This window comes from Zonotrichia albicollis, chromosome 9 (assembly GCF_047830755.1).
Source record: "Zonotrichia albicollis isolate bZonAlb1 chromosome 9, bZonAlb1.hap1, whole genome shotgun sequence".
NCBI lineage: Eukaryota > Metazoa > Chordata > Aves > Passeriformes > Passerellidae > Zonotrichia > Zonotrichia albicollis.
Window position 1 is genome coordinate 22,455,599 of NC_133827.1, and position 21,724 is coordinate 22,477,322.

General features: G+C 51.1%; 1 protein-coding gene across 1 annotated transcript in view; it reads right to left on the minus strand.

Moving 5' to 3' along the window:
- The window catches only part of EPHB1 (EPH receptor B1), an 80,511-nt gene that overhangs the window by 45,225 nt on the left and 13,562 nt on the right, over nt 1-21,724 (minus strand). The window contains exons 2-3 of the mRNA XM_005489551.4: nt 10,193-10,257; nt 6,080-6,761 (exon numbers count right to left, since the gene is read on the minus strand). Of these exons, the coding sequence (XP_005489608.1) occupies nt 6,080-6,761; nt 10,193-10,257 (747 nt within the window). The remainder of the gene's footprint in view (nt 1-6,079; nt 6,762-10,192; nt 10,258-21,724) is intronic.

The window sequence follows — 21,724 nt, forward strand, 5'->3', positions numbered from 1 at the left end:
TGGCAGTGGTGCCCAAGCCTCGTCCCCAACAGCAGCCAGGCCCCATGGACCCTCCCCATCCCTGTGCTGGGGGAAGGAAAAGGGCCTGAATCCATCAGAGACACATTTGGGCTAATCATGTCTAATTAAGAGTTTCATTAAAACCCATCACACTCATTAGAAAAAAAAAGTTAACAAGGTTTTCTGGACATTTTCCTTGCAAAATTATTACGGAGGTTAATGGATGCCTTCACTAAGGCATAATTTAGGAAAAAAAAAATCACACTTTTTTTTCTTTTTCTCTCTCTTTTTTTTTTTTTTTTTGTCTTTGTGATTCCACTGTTTCTCCTCCTCAGTGTGGCCGTGGTAAAACTGGGCTGCCTGTTCCACCCAGTGGTGGAAGGCGGGAGATCGCTTCCAGGCAAAGGCAAAGCCCCTCCAACAAAGGGGAGCATCCCTCCATCCCTCCCTCCCCCGGCAGGATTCAGCAGGAGCTGCCAGAGCTGCCACTTCCCAGCACAACCCGAGCAGGGAGAGTGGCTTGGGCTGATGCAGGATGGGAGAGGGGCAGGAAACTTGATATTGTGCCAAAAATCAAAAACAAAAGGGAAAAGAAAAAAAAAAAAAAAAAGGCCCATTTTGAGCAGTCAGAGGTTTGTGGCTCAGCTAAGCCTGGAATAAAACACTCCCTGGACATGTTTGCTGCCGCTCTAAAAGCAGCTTTTGGGATGGTTAGTGGGGTAGTGTGTCACAGGTGCCCGAGCCCCAGGGAGCAGAGGCACAGCAGTGCACAGGGAGCAGGAGATCCACAGCCCCAGCGCGCTGACTGTGCCCAGCCGTGGGATGCTGGGCTGGAGGAAAGCTTGGAATCCCAATTCCAACCCTCAGGGAAATATTTTCCTAGAAAAACACTTAAATCATCCTGAGCATCACTCCTTCCTACCCAGCTGCCAGGCAGAGACCACAGTGTGCATCAGCTGTTTGTCCACAGGTTTGGAAAGGTTTGGGAACAAACTGGGTGACCTAAACCTGGTCCCCAGTAAAGAGCTTCAGGAAGTGCTGATGGGTTTTAAGCCCAAATATTTATTTTTTGTCCCCAGCCCTGGTTCTACCTGGCCCACTCTGGGATTCTGCTGGCCCCATCCCATGCCCTGCTAAACCAAATCCAAGGGGAGGGAGGTGGAAGGAAACAAGGGCAGGGGAAGCAATTTTTTTTTACCTCTTTGTTCTTCCCCTCCTGCTTTAGAGGAAAAATCTCAAAAAAATGATCACTTAGAGGCCTGGAAGGAGCTGGAATGAGATGCTGGAGTGGTGGGGAGGAGAGAGGTCAGCACAGAGGCTGGAAAGAAGATGATTTCCAGCCACGGGCAAGTGCACGGACCAGCAGATTGGAGAAAAAAAATGAAAAATCAAGCCATCCTTAAATGCAAAAAAATTGGCTTTTCTGCAGCCCCTGTCAATGCCTGGTGTGCTCACCCTGCCCCAGGCATCCAGGCAGCTGGACATGGAGCCGCAGCACACTGGGATGGGACAGATACAGATAAAGGCACGGGGAGCAGGGTCCTGTGTCCCCATGACCTCCCTTGCTGCCATTCACCCAAGGGACAAAACCAACATCACCTTCATCACCAAGGAAAACCTCTCCTGGGTACCCCAAAATGGTGCAGGGTCACCAGGCTGGACCATGGAGCAGGGAAAAGGCAGGCAAGGGCACAGCCAGAGCCCAAAAATTCCCAGTTCTCAATACAACAATTGCATTGGGAAAATCTGACAATTCCCTTGTTTTAAGCGATAGCAAATTGTTCTACTAATAATTGCAGAATGTTTGCAGTTATTTAAAAATCACTTTATAAATCACATTGTTTCCAATCTTCTGTGATGGATAAGGAGAGGGAATCAATAATTATCACCAGGGCTGCTCGGCAGGAGGGGAGGATAACAGGGGAACCAGCGTGGAGCCGCTCACTCCTCAACATTCAAGGTCGGAGCTGCCCCTCCCGCTGCTCCTTTCCCCATCCATTCCTCCACACAAAAGGCAGAAGGGAAGGACAAACAGGGAAAGGAGACAGAGCACTCAAAGGGATGATGGAGATGAGGATAAACCCACACAGAGCTTTGGCAGAGGCTGGGCAGAGCCCAGCACATCGGCGAGCACGTGAGGAAGCATGCGGGACCTGGCTGGAGATGGGATAGGGGAGCGGCTGCTGTGTGGAGAGCCAGGGATGCCTGGAAGCAAGGCTGCTGGATGAGCAGCCTTTGCATTGCAGGCAGTGCAGCCCAGCTCTGCTCTTGTTTTGTGAGGTTTATTTTGATTTTTCCCCCTGCCAGGTCAGATTTGCAGCTGCTGGAGCAGACAGGCAGCAGCGGCAGATCGGAGGCTCCCGAACCCGCCAGCACAGGAATTCGCCAGGAGGGGAAAACTGAAAGTGAGACAAGGCCGGGAAGCAGCAGGACTGCTCTCTCACCCCTTCTTCCTGAGTTTATAAATACAACATAGAAATTCAGCACAAAGGTGGTTCAGTCCCAGACTTTTTCCTTCTCCGTGCACCCGAGTTAGTGCCCGGCACTGGGAAGGTCAGGGAGAAACCCAGTGTGATTCCAGCAGACAGAAACAGTGCCCAGTCCTCAAACTCAAAAGGGATAAAACCAAGAGACACAGCCAACATTCTAGTGAGGGGGTCCTTTGCCATCATCAGGTTTCAAACACCAGGAGAGAAAGGGTTTAAACAATTTTCCTTGGGGAGAAAAAGTGAAATCCACCCAGCCTGCTCATCCAAGGTTTCCCCCACCTCCCAATGATCCCTGCTGCCACCTTCCCTCCCACCTCCTCCCCAGCACCATGATGCATTGCCCCTTGACCACACAAGGAAGCCATAAAGCAGGGCTGAGGGACGGAGCAGAGCAAGACAAATGGATTTAATATCAGCCCGAGGAGAGCGTGGGCTCTCTCGCACACCAAATGAATTATGCATTTTGGATTGAGGCAGAGCCTGCATCTCACACTGACCCACCGCCCCCAGGGGCACAGGTGTCCAACGGGATGGGCTGGGCAGTGCACTGGGAATTGGCACACAGCTGAGAGCTGTGCCAGGGAGCCTGTGCCAAACCAGCCCGGGATGGGAACAAACAACGGGGCTGATCCACACAGAGAATTCCCCTCTCTCCCACACCCACCCTGGCACCGTGGTGGGAGCAGACCCCCATCCCTCTGACCCCAAAACACGAGGATCATGTGTCTCCTCAGGGCTCTGAGTACCCCCAATGAAGATGACGTTGTGCCTGTGCCTCCCCCAAGCCCCAAGCGCCACTAAAAGCCAGGATTAATGAATCCCTGAGTGCCCAAGCTCCACTGTCAGCACGAACCCATTCCAGTCTAATGGCCCCTTGATGGGCACAGCTCCTTCCCAGGGGAGCAAGGATGAGACAGAGCTGGGGGAGCCAAACAATCCAACCCTATCTTTTTCCCCACCACGCAGGAATTAAGCCTATTTTTTCAGCCTTCAAATACTCAGGGATTTTCTTTTTTGGGGTTTTTTTTTTCATTGGTGACAATTCCCACGGGCTTGCTAAGTGTCTCATCTCAGGCTGATGAAGGCTTGGAGCAGATGTCAGGAGTATGTGCTTCTATGAGCCAGGGGGCAATCCTGGCAGCTTCCCTGCCAGGCACACCAGGCAGAGGACTAAAACCCCTGCCTAGAAAACAAAGTCAAACAGCAAACCAAGGCGTTTTTATTTCTAAACTTTGCCATGTAACACCTCCTGCCCACCAACCTTCATGAAGGGCAGCAGTGGGCTTGGGTCTTCCCTTGCCAGCTCCAAGGCCCATGGGGATACAAGGAGGAGCTTAATGGCCAATGAACTACCACAGAGCCAGAGTCCAGCCCAAGGTCAGATTTTTATTCAAATGTAGTTAATTTTCCCAAATTCAAGATGCTAACCCTGGATCAAGCTTTTAGGAGGAGTTTTAGTGAACTTCCAGGGGATGAGGGATATATAGGACTTGGGTTCCTGTCAGCAGCATTGAGCAGGGCTTTCAGACACACAGGTCTCATTCAATCCCAGCCTCTTCTCTGTCCTGATGACATGGGAACTGGAAAATACTTGGAGCTCTCCTCCACAGACAGCATCTTACCAGCACCCATGGAATCATCAAACAGCACATTCCTGTCATCACAGACGTGCTTGGTGCCATTTAACACCTGCTTGCCCTCCACCCACAGCATACTCTGGTGCCTTTCAGGATCCTACATGCTGCCAGTCAATCTATAAAGGATATTCCTACTCCTTGGAGCTGCCAGGATCCCTTAATCTTCCCCTCAAGGAGTCTGAATACAAAGCACGCTCCCCATGCAAAGGCAGAATGCTCACCAGGAGCTCAGCAGTTTCTCCTTGGGGATCAGTGCTGAGGAGTGGGAGCACAGCTGGAGAAAGGCACCAGGGCACAGAAAACCCAACAAACCCCCAATTTCCTGGGGTCTGCTTGGTGGAGCTTTGATGGCATGAACACTTGACAACCCTGCTGGAGTTTGCACAAGGAAGGGAAATAACAAAAGCCATGGAGATGTGTCTAACACCCACTCTCAGCAGGTTTGCTCCCACACTTTTCATCCTGCTGTTGTCAATCCTCTGCCCCTCTCCAAGCACTGACAAGGTGCACCACAGTCCTCCCAGGGGTCAGGAGCACTCAAGACCCCACCTTCCTCCAGCTGGCAGAAAGGTCAACACCACCAAAACCCACGGTTTTATATTGTCACTGTTTTCCTCCATTCCTGGCAAAGTGACATTACTTCCCAATTCCAGTGTTTAGCTAAAATTAGTATTTGTTTTCCCATGATGAGAAATGTCATTTTGCCATACAACCATGTGTGCTTTCTGTGTGTTGGTTCAATAGCAGAGGAACGTCTCGCCAGAACCGCTCTGTTTGCAGAGAGCCCTCCCTCTGACTGAGAGCTTCAGCTCCTCACAGGAATCTCCTGGTGGGAACAAAACCACCCTAAAGCTCAGCCACAGAACTCACAGGAATCCCCCAGCCATGCTGTTTGAGAAGGGATTCTGGGGGTTTCCTGGTTGTCAGAGCCCTGGCACAGGAAGGTGTCACCACCCCCACCTTCGCCAGGTGGGAATGAGGCTTTGCGTGGTGAAAACCTACACAAGTTCCCCGGTTTAGAGCAAACCATCAAACAAGCTTCTCCACAGCCTGAATCCCAGCTTTGCTATTTCCACATATCCAGAGTTACAGGGTGGAGAGGAAACACCTTGAGGGACTCCCCAGGGAGCATCACAGCCAAGCCTGGTGGCACACACATTCCCCCAGCTGCATCAAAAGAGATCCAAGTTGGACCTCTTCCCATCACAACCTGCCAAACCAGCCCTTAAGCACTTCAACCTTCTTCTTCCCAACCCTTCCTTGTCACAATGGTGTTAAGTCTCCAGAAGCTATTTGGAACTGATAAAACAGGGTGAGCAAAAAGCCCTCTCCTCTCCCCTCTTTCCAAGCAGCATGCAAAACCAATACCTTAATTTGGGAGAGGAGAGGGAAAGAGTGGCCTATAGGGAAAAAAACCCCAACACTCCACTGGTGTTTGGGAAATATTCACCACAAGGGCAAAAGGAGACGAAAAGCAGTGAGCACTGTTTCCATTTGCATCACCTCACACTGAAGGACTCCAGCAGGCAGCAGCACAGGAGGTGGGGAACCCAAAAACCAGCAAACAATTCCAATTAACACAGGGAATCAGAGTACCCCCATGGCAGCCAGGTCTGATGGCAGCTGCCCAGCTCTGCCAGGGAAATAATCAGGCAGATGACAGAACCTGTCTAGTGAGTGCGGCACTTTGAAGGCACCACACCACAGAGGAGACTTCCAGGAGGGTGGCAGCAGCACCAGCAGTGCCAGCACTGCTCACCAGGTCTGGCCACTGACCAGAGCACACCGAGAAACCACAGGCTGACCACTGCTCCCAAATTCCTGCTGTAATTTCCTCCCAAATTCCTGCCTGCTCCCTGGAGCAAAACCACCTCAGGGGAAGTACTGCCCACCACACAAAATGGCTTGTTTGGGGACAAGCGCAAAGGGCCTGCTGCCCAAAGCCACCCTTACCTTTGCAAGCCACGTTGTTCTCGGGCTCGTAGCCGGCCTTGCAGGTGCAGCGGCCGATGGGCACCATCCACTCGCCGTCGCCGTTGCAGTACAGCTTGATGGGCACGTCCACCTCCTCGGCGTTGGGGATGCAGGTGCCGCGCGCCGTCACCAGGGACGTGCTCTCCGCGCCCGTCATCGTCTCCGGGAAGATGGCGAAGTTCTGCACCACGCTGGGGCACTTCTTGAAGAAGACCCTGACAGACAGCAGAGACATGCAAGCCCCGTAGTCCTGGAAAGCCAGGTAAAAGCCATTGCGGGTCAAGGGCCCGAAACTTCTCACTTCCGTGTTCACCTTCATCAGCCGGCCCCCAAAGTCCACCTGGGAGAAGCTCTCGTCAGCAGCGATGGTGTCCACTTTGAGGTAGGGTGCCTCCGTCCAGAAGGCTGACTTCTTGGTGGCAATGACAGAGTCTGTCTCGTAATAGTAGAGGTTGAAGGTCTCCTTGCAGGAGCCGGGGACGTTGGGGAGGCTGCTGCAGTCGCGCACAGTGAAGCGCATCTCGGTGTAGATGCGGTGAGCCCCGCGCCGGTTGATGAAGGTGGTGAGGAGCCAGTTGTTCTGGTTGGGCTCGAAGACGTTGCACACCTGGTACGTACGGATGGTGTTGAGGTTCTCGTCGTAGCCACTGACTTCTTCCCACTGCAGAAAGGAACGGGGAGAGGTGGTGAGGAGGAGGAAGAAGGACCGGCGATGGCCACTCGCCCCGCACAGGGCAGGGCTGGGAGGACAATCCCAAAGCTCCAGAGGGGATGAGGAATGTGGTTATGGACACACAATGTGATGCACATGCAGAAACACCAACCAGGCCAGGACCAGAAGAAATCCCCACCCTCTAACCCCTCCTTGCCTCTCCCCATTGCTCCCAGTTGATGTAAAAATGTCTTTCTCACATGGGCAACTGCCTTATCTGCCCTGAGAGGATGTAAAAATGGGAAGAAAGATGGCCCGGGCATCTGGAGGCAGGAGGGAAGGCAGCCCATGAGGCTACAGCTTCATTAAAGGCCGAGCCAGCACACGGGCTGAAGAGTGAGCCTGACCGCAAGCTCCTGGCACAACGGGATCATTTCCCCCGGCAAAGAAAACCAACTAAATAAAACATTACTGCTGTGGAGAGAGGGAATATAGATTTGCAATTCGATTTATAGAAGGGCATTAATATAATCCAGGCTACAATTTCAATTAAGGGACAGCGGCAAACTGTGAACAGTCTATGATGGCATTAGAGTCCTACAGACAGATTTATAACCTCATAATCCATTCATTTTAACTAATCCATGTTTACAGTCTCGTCATAACAGCATTATTCATATGGCAATCTTTAAGCAGCTCCCTCAGTATCACGGATAATTTCCAGGAGCAATGCTGCAGCAGCACTCACGCCTGTGTTTACACAGGGCACAATGGGTGATGCCACCCTGCCCTGTCACACTGAGTCCTGACAAGCTCGTGCACCACAACCAACCCTGAAACCTCACAGATTTTTTCCCTTCTTCCCTTTTCCATTGAACAATCACATCTCTCAACTCATCCTTAAGCTTCCCTCCTGTGAACCACAGCCTTGATGTAAGAAAACACGTTTTTGTTTTGTTTTCAAAGCAGGGCCCTCCTCACGCTGCCAACAAGTGCAGCAGAACATTCACTCTCAGGCCCACCTACTCAGCCCTGCTACACTTAAGCCAAGATCAGAACTCAAGGTTGTGCATTGTTGTTAATCCATGGTTACCAAACCAGCAATAAAGCCTCCCTCATCCAGCCCAGTGTTCTTCCTTCTCATCCCATGCCAGGAAAGCACTGCAAAACCTCCTCTCCCCCCTGTGCACAAGGCATGGGGATTCAGTGCCCCTTCATTACCAGACACCTTTTCAGAGCAGAGCTGTACAATCCTCCCTGACCAAGGGAGTTGCCATTGTTTGCTGCTCCCACCTGGGCTTTGCATCACAGCCCTGCCTCCAATTAAGGCCAGACAAGGAGCTCTCCTCCAGCATTAGCACCAGCCCCACGGCTCCACTGTCTTCACTGCAGGAATCCTCCTCTTCATCCTCAAAAACCTCAAAGCCTCAAAACTCAGAGCCTAAACCTGCCAACAAAGGTTTCCTGCATTTAGCAATAACATGAAATGCCCTTGGAAAACCCTCAGCAGAGTCCAGGGCCAGATCCTAGCACTGCTTTGTGCATCCCTTTGGGGTGACCACTCCAGGTACCAGGCACTGGGAGCAGCAGGTCCCTGTGGCTGGAAGGATCCACAGTGCCAGCAGCTGCTGCCACCAATGCTCTAACAGCAACAAATGCATCATTTTGATGAGATACTACTAAATAACTCACAGGGAGCTGGGGATTAAGTCAGTGTTGTTCTCTGTTTCCACTGTGATTTAAAGTACATCCATCAGGAAGAGCAGAAGGAGAGCCCACATTCTGCCACAGCCCATCCTGGGACACCACAGCTTTTTACCCTGGCTGGGGAAGGGTCTGCAGCCCCAAAAAATGGCTGAGGGAGCTGGAGAAAAGGAGGCTCAGCTTGGAGAAAAGGAGGCTCAGGAGGAACCTTCTGGCTCTGCACAACTCCAGCAGGAGGGGACTCAGGGACTAAGGGACAGAACAAGAGAAAATGGCCTCAAGCTGTGCCAGGGAGGTTTAGATTTGACATTAGGGAAAATTCCTTCCCAGAAAAGGGCTGTCCAGCTCTGTCATAGCTGCCCAGAGCAGTGGTGGAGTCCCCATTTCTAGAGGGATGTAAAAGCTGTCCCTACAGCTTTTGTGGCACTTGGAAATATGAGTCAGTGGTGGCCTTGGCAGTGCTGGGTTAATGATTGGACTTGATGGTGTGACAAGGTTTTTCCAACCTAAAGGATTCTGTGATTCGATGATTTTATAGATAAAAGACTTGGCATTTTAAATACTTTGTGGAAGATTTAATACACACTCCTGCAAAGCAGAAGCTTCTCCAGGAACTCTCAGAGGAGCGAGAATTGGGTGGCTGCAGGGAGGCACGGAGGGATGGAGGGATGCACACAGTGGGATGCAGGGATGGGGCTGGGGAGGGGCTTCACAGAGCTGCTCTGCAGAGGGTGAGACCACCCTGCCTTACAACACAAGCTCCCTGCCTGCCTCACACAGGCTTTCAGTGACAGCAGCTGCAGGCAGCTATTTATATCCTGTCTCCATCACCTGCACGTGCCCCTCCTGCATTTTTCCAGCGATTTATCTGGGCCCAGAATTTTTCCAAAGCAATTCAGCAGCAAAATACCCCAATTCAAGGGGCTCTGAGATGTCTGGAGTGGATTTCATGCCTGCTGCAGGTGTGGCCCGGCTTTGGTGATGGTGTCCAAAATTTCTTTTGCAGACTTGGCCAAGCCAGTGACACTCAATCAAAGATTCAGCCTGGCATCCTCTCCCCTCTGGTGCCACCACATCCTGGAGTCCCCAGGGATGGGCCCTGCTGCTGCTCCCAGCCTGCCTGTCCCACCGTGGTGCCCATCCATCAGCTCACATCCCCTCCCACCCGCAGCTCCATCTCTCTCCATCTCTCACTTTTCCTGCCAGGAGAATGTGAGTCAGGTTATTTTATGCTTCCATTCCTCAAAGGCTCGTATTATATAAAAAAGATGTTTTAAGTGCCTCAGGGTGTTTGGTTCCTCATTACTTCATAAAAGTGACATTAATAGCCAAGGAAGAGCACTGCCGAGTGCAATTATGGATGATGTTCCAGGTATGAAAGCTGTTTGGAGCCTGCTAATGTTTCCTAATTATAATCCTTTTGGCACAGGGAGAGGGAAGGAACGAGCAGGGGGATGGAGAGCAGTGATGGGGCTGAACCCTTCACAAGGAAGGAGGACAGGAAGGGAAAGAGAAAGCATGGAGATGGAGACAAGCTCCATCTTCACCAAGCCCCAGGAATGGCTCGGGGAAGGATGCTCAGCCTGGCTCAGCCAGGCCCTGGCACTCCACACCAGCCCTATGGGGCACTGCTGTTCCCACTGACTCCTCTGGCTTCCCACCAGCATTTTACCCCTCTAAATAGGGAAGTTAAAAACGTGGATCCCCCTAGATCACATAAGGACAATGGAACTTACCCCTGAAGGTGGGTTGGCAGTCCAGCCCAGCTCGGCCGTTGCCGTCCGCGTATCCATCAAAGTTTCTGAGGAAACAGAAGAAAAGGAAAGTAGTTATTCCCTAAGTTTTCCATTATTTTATAGCACAGAGATGTAGGAAAACACTCAGTTGCTTTCCCAGAGCATGCACCTGACCCTTGGAGAGCTCAGGAATCATCAGAAGGTGCCCTAATGGACTCAAGGCAGTTTTGCTCTGGGGCAAACGGTGCAGGACAAAACTCTTCGCAAGGAGTCACGGCCTGAACCCAGCTCACACTGCCAGATCTGACCCTTCCCTGCCCAGGAAAGGAAAATACTATCACCAACACAAAGAAAAACCCTAAAAACCAAAAGACGCTGTATTTCATGGAGTCACATCATTCCCTACTTTTAGATGGAAAACAAAAAACCAAAACAACAAAACACAACAAGAATAATAGCGAGAGCAACACCATAAAGAAACAGATGGGGAAAACCCTCCAGGTTTTATTTATTTGTTTGCAGCAAGCAGACATGCAGATTAATTGCCTCAGTTCCTGCATCCCAACCAAACAGGAGGAGATGTGCCGCTGGCAACTGGCAGAGCTGAGCATCTCCAGTCCCTCCCCTTTCCTGCCTGGTCCCAGGTACTCACAGCAGTGCCAGGAAAAGAGGTGCAACCAGAGAAATAAAGGTCAGGAAATAAAAATCAGCCCAGGAATCTGTGCTGCCGCCGGGCTGCTGCTTTTTAATCTCTCCAGGGCTGCTGCAGCAATCACAAGCGGGAAACAAGGCTCCAATTAATCTTCCAACCCCTCCCTTCGCCGGCCGCTCCAGGATGCGAGGCTGGAGAAGCGTGACCAGGAACTCCCTGCCCTGACACCAGTGATAAACGCTCCCAAAACCCCTCCCTGGGGCAGGGAGAGCAAGGCAGTCCCCAGGCATGGAGTGAAAAGGGCTGGGAGCTGGCAAAGCCTCTGCACCCCAAACAGGTCCCAGGATGCTGCAGTGGCATTGCCAGGGGTGCTCAAAGCCCACAGCCCCCCTGCTTTGCACAGTGCCAGGCTGCTCCTGCCCACAGTGCCCTCAGAGAGGACAAGTTTCATTCCTGCTCCACTTGGGAAACAGAAAAGCATGGTGACCTTCACGCTGTCACATGTCACTTCATAGTTTTGGTCATTTTCCATTTGGCAGAAGGCAGCTAAAAATGAAGTATCCCAGCTGCAATTCCTCTCCAGCCTTGAATTATGGAATCCAGGAATGGTTTGGGTTGGAAAGAACCTTAAAAGCTCATCCAGTTCCACCCCCTGCCGTGGGCAGGGACACCATCCACTATCCCAGGTTGCTCCAACCCCCATCTAACCTGGCCTTGGACACTTCCAGGGATGCAGGGACAGTCACAGCTCCTCTGGGAAGCTGTGCCAGGGCCTCATCACCCTCACAGAGAAGGGTTTCTTCCTAACATCCCATCTAACCTCTGGCAGTGGGAAGCCATTCCCCCTTGTCCTGGCACTCCATGCTTTATCAAAATGGGGCCAGAGGCTTGTGCTCCAGACCTCCAGCAAGTTTCTACTGTCAACACCCTTCACTTTCCCACCACCTCCACACCTTCCTTCCCTTCCAAACAGCCCAGGCCCTAATTAAACAGACATTAATCCTTGCAACAGCCCTTCAAATGAACAGGAAGATGTCTACAGGCATAAATGGGTGTGGAGGTGGAAGCCACAGGCCATGCAAACATCTCCCTGCCAGCGGGCTGCATGGCAAGGGATGATCTGAGAGCCCCTAAAACACTTGGTGTTCTCCCCCAAAGCAAACAGGGAGTCCTTGTGCCACACAGGGGAAACTGAGGCAGCACAGAACAGGGAGACACGGGGACCATGGCCAGGCTGGGACCCAAGCTGGCTCATCCACCCTCTGTGATAAATAAGGACAGGCTCATTACAGGAAGGGCACTTCTTCCAAAGGTCTATTCAGAAAGACTTTTCACTCCATCATCTCCCTTCCTGTCCCACACACTCAGAGCTTCCTTCCCAGCTCTGACAGAGGAATGTGCTCTTGATAAAGCACAGCTGCTCTGCAGGACAGCAGCACGCGAGGACCAGCCTTGCTTTGAGATGATTCTCACCAGGACCCTCCCAAAACCTCACCCCTTCCCTCCTCCTCCTGAGGTCCTCCCCAGACACTCCACATTCTGCAAGGAAAGCAGGAAGGCACAGCAGCAATGCTGAGGATGACCTCAAAATAACTAAGATAATAGAGAAATTAATTAACAATAAATGAATAAATGGAAAGAAACCGCAGGGAAGCTTTCACTTTGGATACTCCTGGAGTCTCTGGGTGATTCTGTGGCCTGTGACCAGGGAGCTCACATCCAAGAAGTTTCCACTACAGATGCAGAGCAGTGATGCAAAATGTGGAATATGTAAAATTTTCTGAAGAAAGGATGTTCATTAATGTTTGATTTGTAAGTTTCAAGCCTAATCAACAAGAAAGGAGATTTCACTCATGAAACAGCAGGTCACAAGCTCTAAGTGATGTCCAGGTGTTGGAAAGAAATTCTTTTAGAAGTAGAATTGCCTTGCTAAGATCTAGGGCTCTGCATGTTTCAGTGATCTCAGTCCTAGGGGGAACATGGACAATGCTCGGGAAGGATGTGTGTGATGTGCCACTGAGAGTGGGCACACAGAATGCAGAACTTAGAGGCCACAAGGACATTCAGCAGAAACCCCAAAATAAGGGAAAAACTGATGAAGCCAACCCAGCAATTTGTACTGAAATCAGCCCCAGCTGGGTAAAAGGTAATTCTGGCAGGGGCAGGTCATGACCAGTGACTCACAGACCACTGACCCAAGAAACCACCAACCCAAAAGAAGAGAAAGACTGATCATATAGACTAATTAGCATGAGAAACAAGACAGTCTTTAACCAACAGAAGATAGAATATTAATTAATAAGAGAATATTGTAGCCAATAAATGCTAGCTCTTTTGATTGCAAAAATGTATAAATAGTAAAAAGCTTTGATAGCTGGAGTGCTTGAACACCACCAAGCACCCAGGCTTGGGCAACTCTGAAATAAATAATCAATGTCTCTCTCAAGTGTATAATTATTGGCTTGCTGCATACTGGATTCCATTTTTGTGAACAACATTTGCACTTCCATGGCTCCATGTTTCCAAAGCAATGTGCAAAGCAAAGGAAAAAGCGGGCTGAGAGCCTGGCCCCCTATAGACCATCTCCTGCACAGATCCTGTCCCATCTCCCAAGGGCACTGCCATAGACAAGAAGATCCATAAACTGGAAAAATTATTAACTCGGGAGTTTTTTGTTAAGTACAATAAGATGGTTAAATCCCCCTTCGAGTTCAAATTCCTGCTGAGTTCACCCAACCCTGTGACTGCAGAGGCACTGGCATCAGAAGGACATGGCTCAGCAACTTCCTATTGACCTCTCCTATTTCCTCTTGGAGGAAACCTTGGCTTTTACTTCATTTTCTGAAATGAAAAAGTGACACTGTGACCTTGGTGGGGCACTAATGGCCAGGCTGCTCGGGGCTATGGCTGCTGAGCACCCTCCTTCAACAGATCCCAAATTCTTGTAGAAAAATGGGGAAGAGACGGAGATCCCAGCACCCACATCTGCAAAATATCCCTACAGGCTGGGGGACACAGGATCCACCCCCCACCCATCCATCACTTGGGATTGGGCAAGGAGGACAGGCAGGGAATGCTGCTAATGAGGGGATTAGTGCACATCAGTGCCTGAGCAGCCCTAATGAGTAGAGAAGCCACATGAACACCTTGCACTTCCCATCCCACCTGCCTCGCCCTTCCGTGAGGACCAGGCCTCGTTAATTGGCACGGGGTATTAATTAAACCCCCAGGGGAAGAGCCTTTCCCTGCACCTCTGACATCCAGCACAGCATCACTGCCCAGGTCGAGTGAACCCTGTCACCTGGATCCAGCAGTCCCACCATGCCAGCTCCGTGCCCAAGGCAGTGCCACCCTCTCCCCTGCCCCAGGCTCGCTCCTCCAGCATCTCCCTCCACCCCTGCCCACCTGCACAGCAGGTACCTGGGGGTGCTCTGCCATCAGGAGGGAGCTCACTAAGTTCACTGGGAGAAGTGTCTGGGATCAGAGGCTCTGCTGGCCAGGTTGTGACAGTCCAACCCCTCATTAGGGAGAGAGGAGCTCTGCTACCGAGAGCTGAGCTCTCTTGGAGTGAAGAATCTTCAGCTGTATACAGTAGATTTTCTTTAATGGACACATTACTTTAAACTAAGCCTTCACCATCTGTTCCAGTCCCTAATTATCAATACAAAAACAAACGTCTACTCACAATTACACTCGTAACAAGTAAAGATGCCAGCAATTAGAATGCACCAGCTTCCCTGCACGGAGCAGCACATCCATCTGGGATGGCACTCTGAGATCCAGGCAGGCAGGGCTCGCTGCTGTCCCGGGCTCCCCACACCCTCCCGGGCAAACCTGGGCAGGGATGATGCCTGCGGCAGGATAAGCTGCGCCTCAGAGGAGTGAAGGATGGGCTGGCATCCTTCCAACAGCAGGGAAAAAATAAGTTTATTTGGGCGAGAATAGCCTTCATCTCACACCAGCTGATACCGCCTCGCCAACCACTCTTCCCGCAGGATTGAAGCCTCTTCCAGAAAAACCTTCCTGAACTGGCCAAAATGAAGCAGAACTTATTGCCCAAAACTCCCAGCCTGAAACCCGTATTTCAGACCTCCCAAGGGCAGGTTCTTGCCCATCATGCTGGGACAAGGTGTCACTGTTCCCTAGAAGGGGGCGGGATCTGGCTGCAGGCAGACACACAAAGGGAGAGGGCCAACCCAAACTAACCCAACCTGACCGCGTTTTGACGCTGTTATCTGGAAGGAAAGAGATACAACAACAAATTTTCTGCTCAGGGAGGCCACAAAGACACTTCTACAAGTGCACCACTCCTCAGTAATTGCCTCGGGTCTCTCTCCCCAAGCAAGGAACAGCAGCTCTCTCCCTCCTGCACAAAGATAACGGCAGGAACCAGCCTAAGGCGCTCGAAAGCAAATGCTTGGACATATGTAGAGAGACACAGGCTTGTCTAAGACAATCAAGAGGAAAAAGATAGAAATTAAGCAAAATAAGGAGAGAGGAGGCTTGATAACAACAGATGGGGAGAGGGAGATTTGGAAAGTATGCCAGCTGCTGGAAATAAGCCCCCCATGATACGTGGGGAGCAGGGAGGTGGGTGCTGATAGCTGAGCCTTTGGAGGGAGGGGAGATGGGAGGGCAGGGCACACAGGGCTCAGGTCTGGGGGGTAAAGGATGCTCCACAGGTGGGATCCTCAGAGACCCATCCTGAGGTGCCTCAGTAAGTGTTAATGGCATCAGCACAAAATCCAGCCCCAGAGCACATCCCTGGGCACCCACAGCATGGTTTTCCGAAGGGGAACAATAGCAAGACTTCTTTTCCATAAGGAAAGCACTATATTTTCCCCTCTATTTCACGCTCATAAATGCCAAGCTTGCTTCCTACCTCTTCCTACCCTTCCGAGAGCTTCAGCAAAATCAGCCCAAGGCGAACGCACAGCTTGGGGAGCTTCTGTCCAAGTTTGGTGACATTACCAGGGGAAGGGAATGACAGGGAAACAGCGCCAAGACGCTTTATTCTCAAGCCTGGTGCTAAATAACATTAACTGCTATGGTATCACAAGCTCTGCCTTCCCGGGGCTGCTGTGACTTCGAGCCATGTCCACGTGCAGGTGGCACCATGGCTTTCATCATCATCACCAATCCATACACCTGTGGTGTGCATCACACCTCTCAATGCCAATGGAAGGAAAGTCCCACATGTGCCAGCAGAATAATCAGAATTTAATTCTCACTGTTCCCATAGGTTAATTTATCCTCCACTCCACTCTGGTGAGATCTCACCTGCAGCACTGTGTCCAGCTCTGGAAGGACATGGGGCTGCTGGAGGGAATCCAGAGGAGGCCAAGAAGATACCTAGAGGGATGGAGCGGCTCTGCTACGAGTTAAGGCTGAGAGAATTGGGATTGCTCAGCCTGGAGAAGAGAAGGCTCTCATAGACAAAGGGGCTTCAAGAGAGCTGAAGAGGAATTGTGGAAAAGGACATGCAGTTACAGGACAAGGAAGAATGGCTTCCCACTGACAAGGGAGTACATTTTTGTTGGATATTGGAAAGAAATTCTTCCCTGTGAGGGAGATGAGGCCCTCGCACATGTTGCCAAGAGCTGCTGTGGCTGCCCCTGGATCCCTGGAAGTGTCCAAGACCAGCTGGATGGGGCTTGGAGCAACCTGGGATAATGGAAGGTGTCCCTGGCCATGACAGGAGTCATGAACAATAGGAGTTTTAAGGTCCTTCCTACCCAAACCATTCTGGGATTCTATGATTCCATGAAAGCATTTAAGCACACACCAGGAAGTTGCCTGAGTAATTCCAGGTTCTTCTCTATGACCACACTTCTAACCACAACTCCAGGGTTGCCTGTGCAAGTTTTTAATATATTCTGAAATTTAGACTAAGCTGAGAAAAAGCAGGAACACAAAATCCATACACTCTGCCACAAGGATTTAGGCAGTGAGCTGCTGGAGGCACATCCCACCCCAAATATCTCTTCTGCTGGGGGACTCCCCATTTGGTTCCTGCTTGCAACTGTGAGGGGAGCGCTGCCATGCCGGAACCAGCACAGCTCCTGCACATCAGGAATGCTGTGGCATCTCCCAGACGGTTTAATTACGGCACTGGAGCGGCAGCAAAGGTAGAGCAGGATCAGCCTCTCCCCTCCAACAAGAGCTGCTGCTCTTCACAGCTTCCTGAGAGCGCTGCCTTCCCCAAGCCGCTTCCAGCATCTCTGCGCTTTCAATCAAAAATATTACAGCAACAACTAATTACGTCCCATCATTCCCAGGGCTCTCTGCCTTTAATGGTGCATTTTGCTGCTACACAGCGACGGTGGAACGGCTCTGGAAGTGCATAACGAGCTCTCCCCATCAATCTCCCACGGGTTCGTTATGAAGGATTACCCACCGAGTAACAAACCCCGCCACGGAGGGGGAGGATGCGCTAAACAACAACAAGTCAACACAAAATATTGCCTTCCTGCGTTTTAAGGGTCTGTGCAAACCTCTCAGGAGAGAGGAGCAGCTGAGCCTGCTCTGCAAAGACATCCCAGCCATTGCCAGCATGAGGAGACCTGCGGTGGCCAAAAAGCCCCTCACTTCCAGCTGGAAAGGGAAGGAATTTCTATCCATCAGGCGAGAAGGAGTGTGCTGTGTCAATTTGGGCTGCATTACGCTGTGGCTGCACAGCACAGGCCGGGCCTCCTCCGGGATCCCCCGTCAATGCCATGGATTTCAGCGAGCAATGAAGATGCATCGCAGCAGGGCAGGCGATAACTTAATGAAGCTCAGATTTGGGGGTGTTTGCTCAGCAACTACAGAACAACTTTATCAATAAAGCGCTGCCTGCTGCGCTGTGGGATGAAATGCTCTAATTGCAAGTGGCAAACGCTCCCCACATCGGGATACGTTAAATTGAAATATGCCGGTTGATGTGCCTGAAAGCACCCAATCAAATACCTGCTTCCATTTTTCCAAGTGTTCATGCGTTCATACACATGCACAGCAAGAGAAAAACCCAAAGCAAAACCCCAGCCAAAAAAAGTTCAGGAGGTGATGCAAAGTCAGGATCATAAGGACCAAGCCCTGTTTACAACTCTCACTCCACCTCCAGCCCCAGCATCTCCCCTCGGTTTCCAGGCTCCAAAGGGACTTGACCCAGCGTGGGTATGTGATGTTGGACAAGCTCAGATGAAGCCATACAATCCATTTATCATAATCCTACCGAGGAGAGAGACAGTAAATCAAAGAGACAACCAGCCTGCAAATAAATTACTGAGGGGAGGGAGAGGGGGAGAGGGATAGAGAGGAAGAGAGAGAGAACTGCAGAGGGAGAGATAAGAGAAAGGGAAGGAAATGACAGAGAATTACCAAAAAATGCATACATCACAGGAAAAAAACAAACAAAGGAGACCAAATCAAATGGAAAGATAAGAGAAAAAAGATAGGGCTTTCAATACCTTTTGTCTTCTAAATTGCAAACCTATTTTAGAAAATTTGGAAACAACTATTTTCAACTATCAGGAACTCATTTGCTCCTGTCATGACAGAATCAGTTGCTGATATCATACTTTTTATAATTGCACACAGGCCCTGGATACCCAAAATCCACACACACCATACACACAGGTCACTGTCCATACATCATCATTTACAGTTTGGCAACTCAAAGTCAAGCAGCAACCAGGGCTGAGACAGCACTTTAATGAAAACCCTGTCCCCCCTCCCAAGACAGACCCAGCCATGCCAAGGGCCCATTCAGGGCAGGCAGATGATGCAGTTTTCTTTCAGGAGAACATTTTCCAGAACAATGTCACTATGCATCTAAATCCCCATCCCTGCTTTCTCGAGGCTGGGCTGCCAGCAAACCTCTCAGAACGCCGCAGCCTGCCCCAGAAATCACCATATGTCAGGCTTGGCATGCAGCTCACTTCATCCTCCACAAGATGGGGAAGAGGAACTCAGCCAACCAGGGATGGGCAGAGGCTCTCCCAGAAACCTTAACCTCCAAAAATCTTTGTGAGATTGCCTCAGAGAAGGTCCAGCTAAGTGGTGGGGAAGGTCTGGTTTGAAGGAAAGATCACTTAGGTTGGGCAGAGCACTCATCTGCTCTTCAGCATCCATGAGGTCAGCCCTCAGGAGCACAGGGCAAAGCAGATGAAGGCTGAGGGTCAGGTGTGTGAGGATACACTGTCCCTCGTCCATGTAGTCAGGTGGTACCAGTATAGGCTGGGCACAGCAGCCTCACATCACTGGACTCTCTGGGTGGAGACCAGCTGGCTTGGACACCCATTTCACTAGCTGAGAGAACAAGGAGGAGCCAGAACCCCATCCATCATATGTCCTGGGGGAGCACCGAGTCTTGAGAATAGTCCAAACATTGTTGGGTAATAACACCAACAACTTCCTGTTTTCCACTACTTTTCCACAGCTCACATCTTGGTCAACATCCAGTTACCCACATGGGCTGCATGTGGTATGCTCCAGCCAGGTGAAATGGAAACAAGTCAGCTCACCCATAAGGATCTACTCTGCCAGGAGCTCCCCTCTTGGGTAAAGGGAACTTCATCACACTATCAGAAAGCAAACAACTCCAAAAAAGAGATAAAAAAATAATAAATACAAGCAGCCTTGAGATTTTGCAGACAAGGGCCATTTGAAGCCTAATGAGTTCTGTGGAAGTGGGCTCCTTATCAGCTGGGATTCCCCTGGAAATGAGAGCCTCTAAATACAGAATTAGTCATCTGAGAAGATAGAGCTGCCATAAACATCAATAGCATCTGCAATTACACGTGCTAGGATGAATTACAAGGATACACAGTCTTCATGCCTGGATCCACGGGGCCCATGGGATTGCAGGGGATCTCCCAAGCAGCAGGCTCACATATGTCTTACAGGGGCACATGCTTGACTCCAAAGCCAACTTCCAGTGCTGGAGTACAGTGGGTGCACTGAGCTTTGGTGAATTCCTGTGCCAGACCTGTCCCTGCCTTTCCCCACAGCTCTCCTTCCCCGCTGGATTTATTTTGCCTTACTCCAGGGTAGCACCGCCTGTGAGGAAAACTCTAAAAATCAAAACATTTATCCTGCGTTTCCCTACACGCCTTTATCACATCTTTAGAGATTCAGGATGAGTCACTGTCTTGGACCACGTTCTCCAGAAAAGCTTCACGTTCGCTACAAAACCAGGCATCTCATGGAGCCCTAAATGTGAAATGCCAGCCCAGCTGTCAGAGAGCCCTCGCACCCAGAGCTGCACCTGGCACCGTCCAGCTCCTATTTACTAGATCTTATTTTAAAATGTCACAGGGATTCTGCGTGAGCCACAAACATGACAGACTGCTCAGAGCAAGCACTGCCAGGCTCTTAAGCTTAGCACAGGCACAACTGTTCCCAGTGCATCCAAGGGCTTGGTGCTTCCCCAGTCACCAACACTTTTCACCCCAGCACAGCCCAGCTGCAGCCACACTGATCCTCTATTTTTTAATGCAGCTTCTGACGCATACTAAAGCCTTCTGGGGGGCTAGCCAAAAATTTCACTAGTAAGAAGTAAAAAACAGCATTTCTGGTCCACCCACGCACAGGGGATCTCAGGGGGAGTAGAGGGAAAGCAGCAGGGCGAGCGTGGAATCGCACCGGGATGCCCGGGCTGCGCTGGGGATGGCGAGCGATCCGCAGCTGCGGGAGCAGAGCCCTCAAGGAGAGGAGGTGGAAATATTGAATCTCAAACGGTGCAAGCTGCAAAAGCGCCGCCCCCCAGCCCCATGCCGGCCGTGCCGAGCGTCATCTCCCCGACTTCTGCACCATATGGAGTCAGCTTGGAGTGCAAACGAGGCAAAGAGCAATAAATCTGTGCCACCACAGCAGCACGTGGCTGCTGGCAGCGCAGGGAAGCTCCGTCAGGACACGGATGGGATGGGGGAAGGCCCTGCCTGCAGCCCTCAGAATGCCTTGGTGGAGAAGCCCATCACCCTCTGAATCCCCACCAACAAAAAGGGACGTGGCAAAGCCAGTCGGTCCATTGGAAAGGGCAGAGCACCCATCAGCAGACCCTGCTGGGTTCTTTGCTCTGGCTCCACATACAAATGCTGTGGAATTCTCAAAATGCGCTGGAAACTCGTCCTGGGCTCTCCCAGCTTTGCCTTTTCTTCTTCTTCTTCTTCTTCTTCTCCACTTTTAGATTTAGACAAAATAAGCATCAGCCAGGATCTGTAACCATCCTGCAAACCATCCAAAAAGCTTTCCTATCAGTCTGAGCCGCCTTTAGCTATGTACACACACAGCTGGTCTGGTGAGTGTTTGCTGAGATTTCCAAACACCCATTCACACAAGGTGCCAGCTCCACAGGCCAGTGGGGCTGGGTTAAATCCTTGACTAAATTCACCAACAACAATGAGCAACTGTAATCACCTTGGAAGACTCTATTCATCAACAAGGGTTCAGGACCCTTTGCTGTAAGCTCATGGTGCATCATCCAAATGGTGCCAGAAGCAGTGGGCAAACAGCTGCCTGCCCCCCAGCTCGTGCCAGCACAGAGACAGCACCAGGGATCCCCCCTTGCCAGGAGCCTCTTTTGTGAGAAGGGAAGAAACACAAGCACTCCTCTAAGTCAAGCTTAAATCACAAGATTTTGCTCCGCGCCATTCTTAGGCCGAGCTTATCCTGCAAGATGCAGTGCCCAGCTGAGCTGCACAGGCACAGCTCCCACAGGCCCTGGGGGTGAGGAAGGGGAGGAGGAAGAGGAGGATGCTGGCAGGAGGTGCCACTTGGCAGGCAGCCTGCCTGGCACACCCCTGCCTCCAGCCCCAGCGCCTGCGCAAGCTGGGAAAAGGCTCCAGCATGAGGACGGCCATCTGCGTGCCGGGAGCCGCGCCAAAGCCGGTTCAGGGATT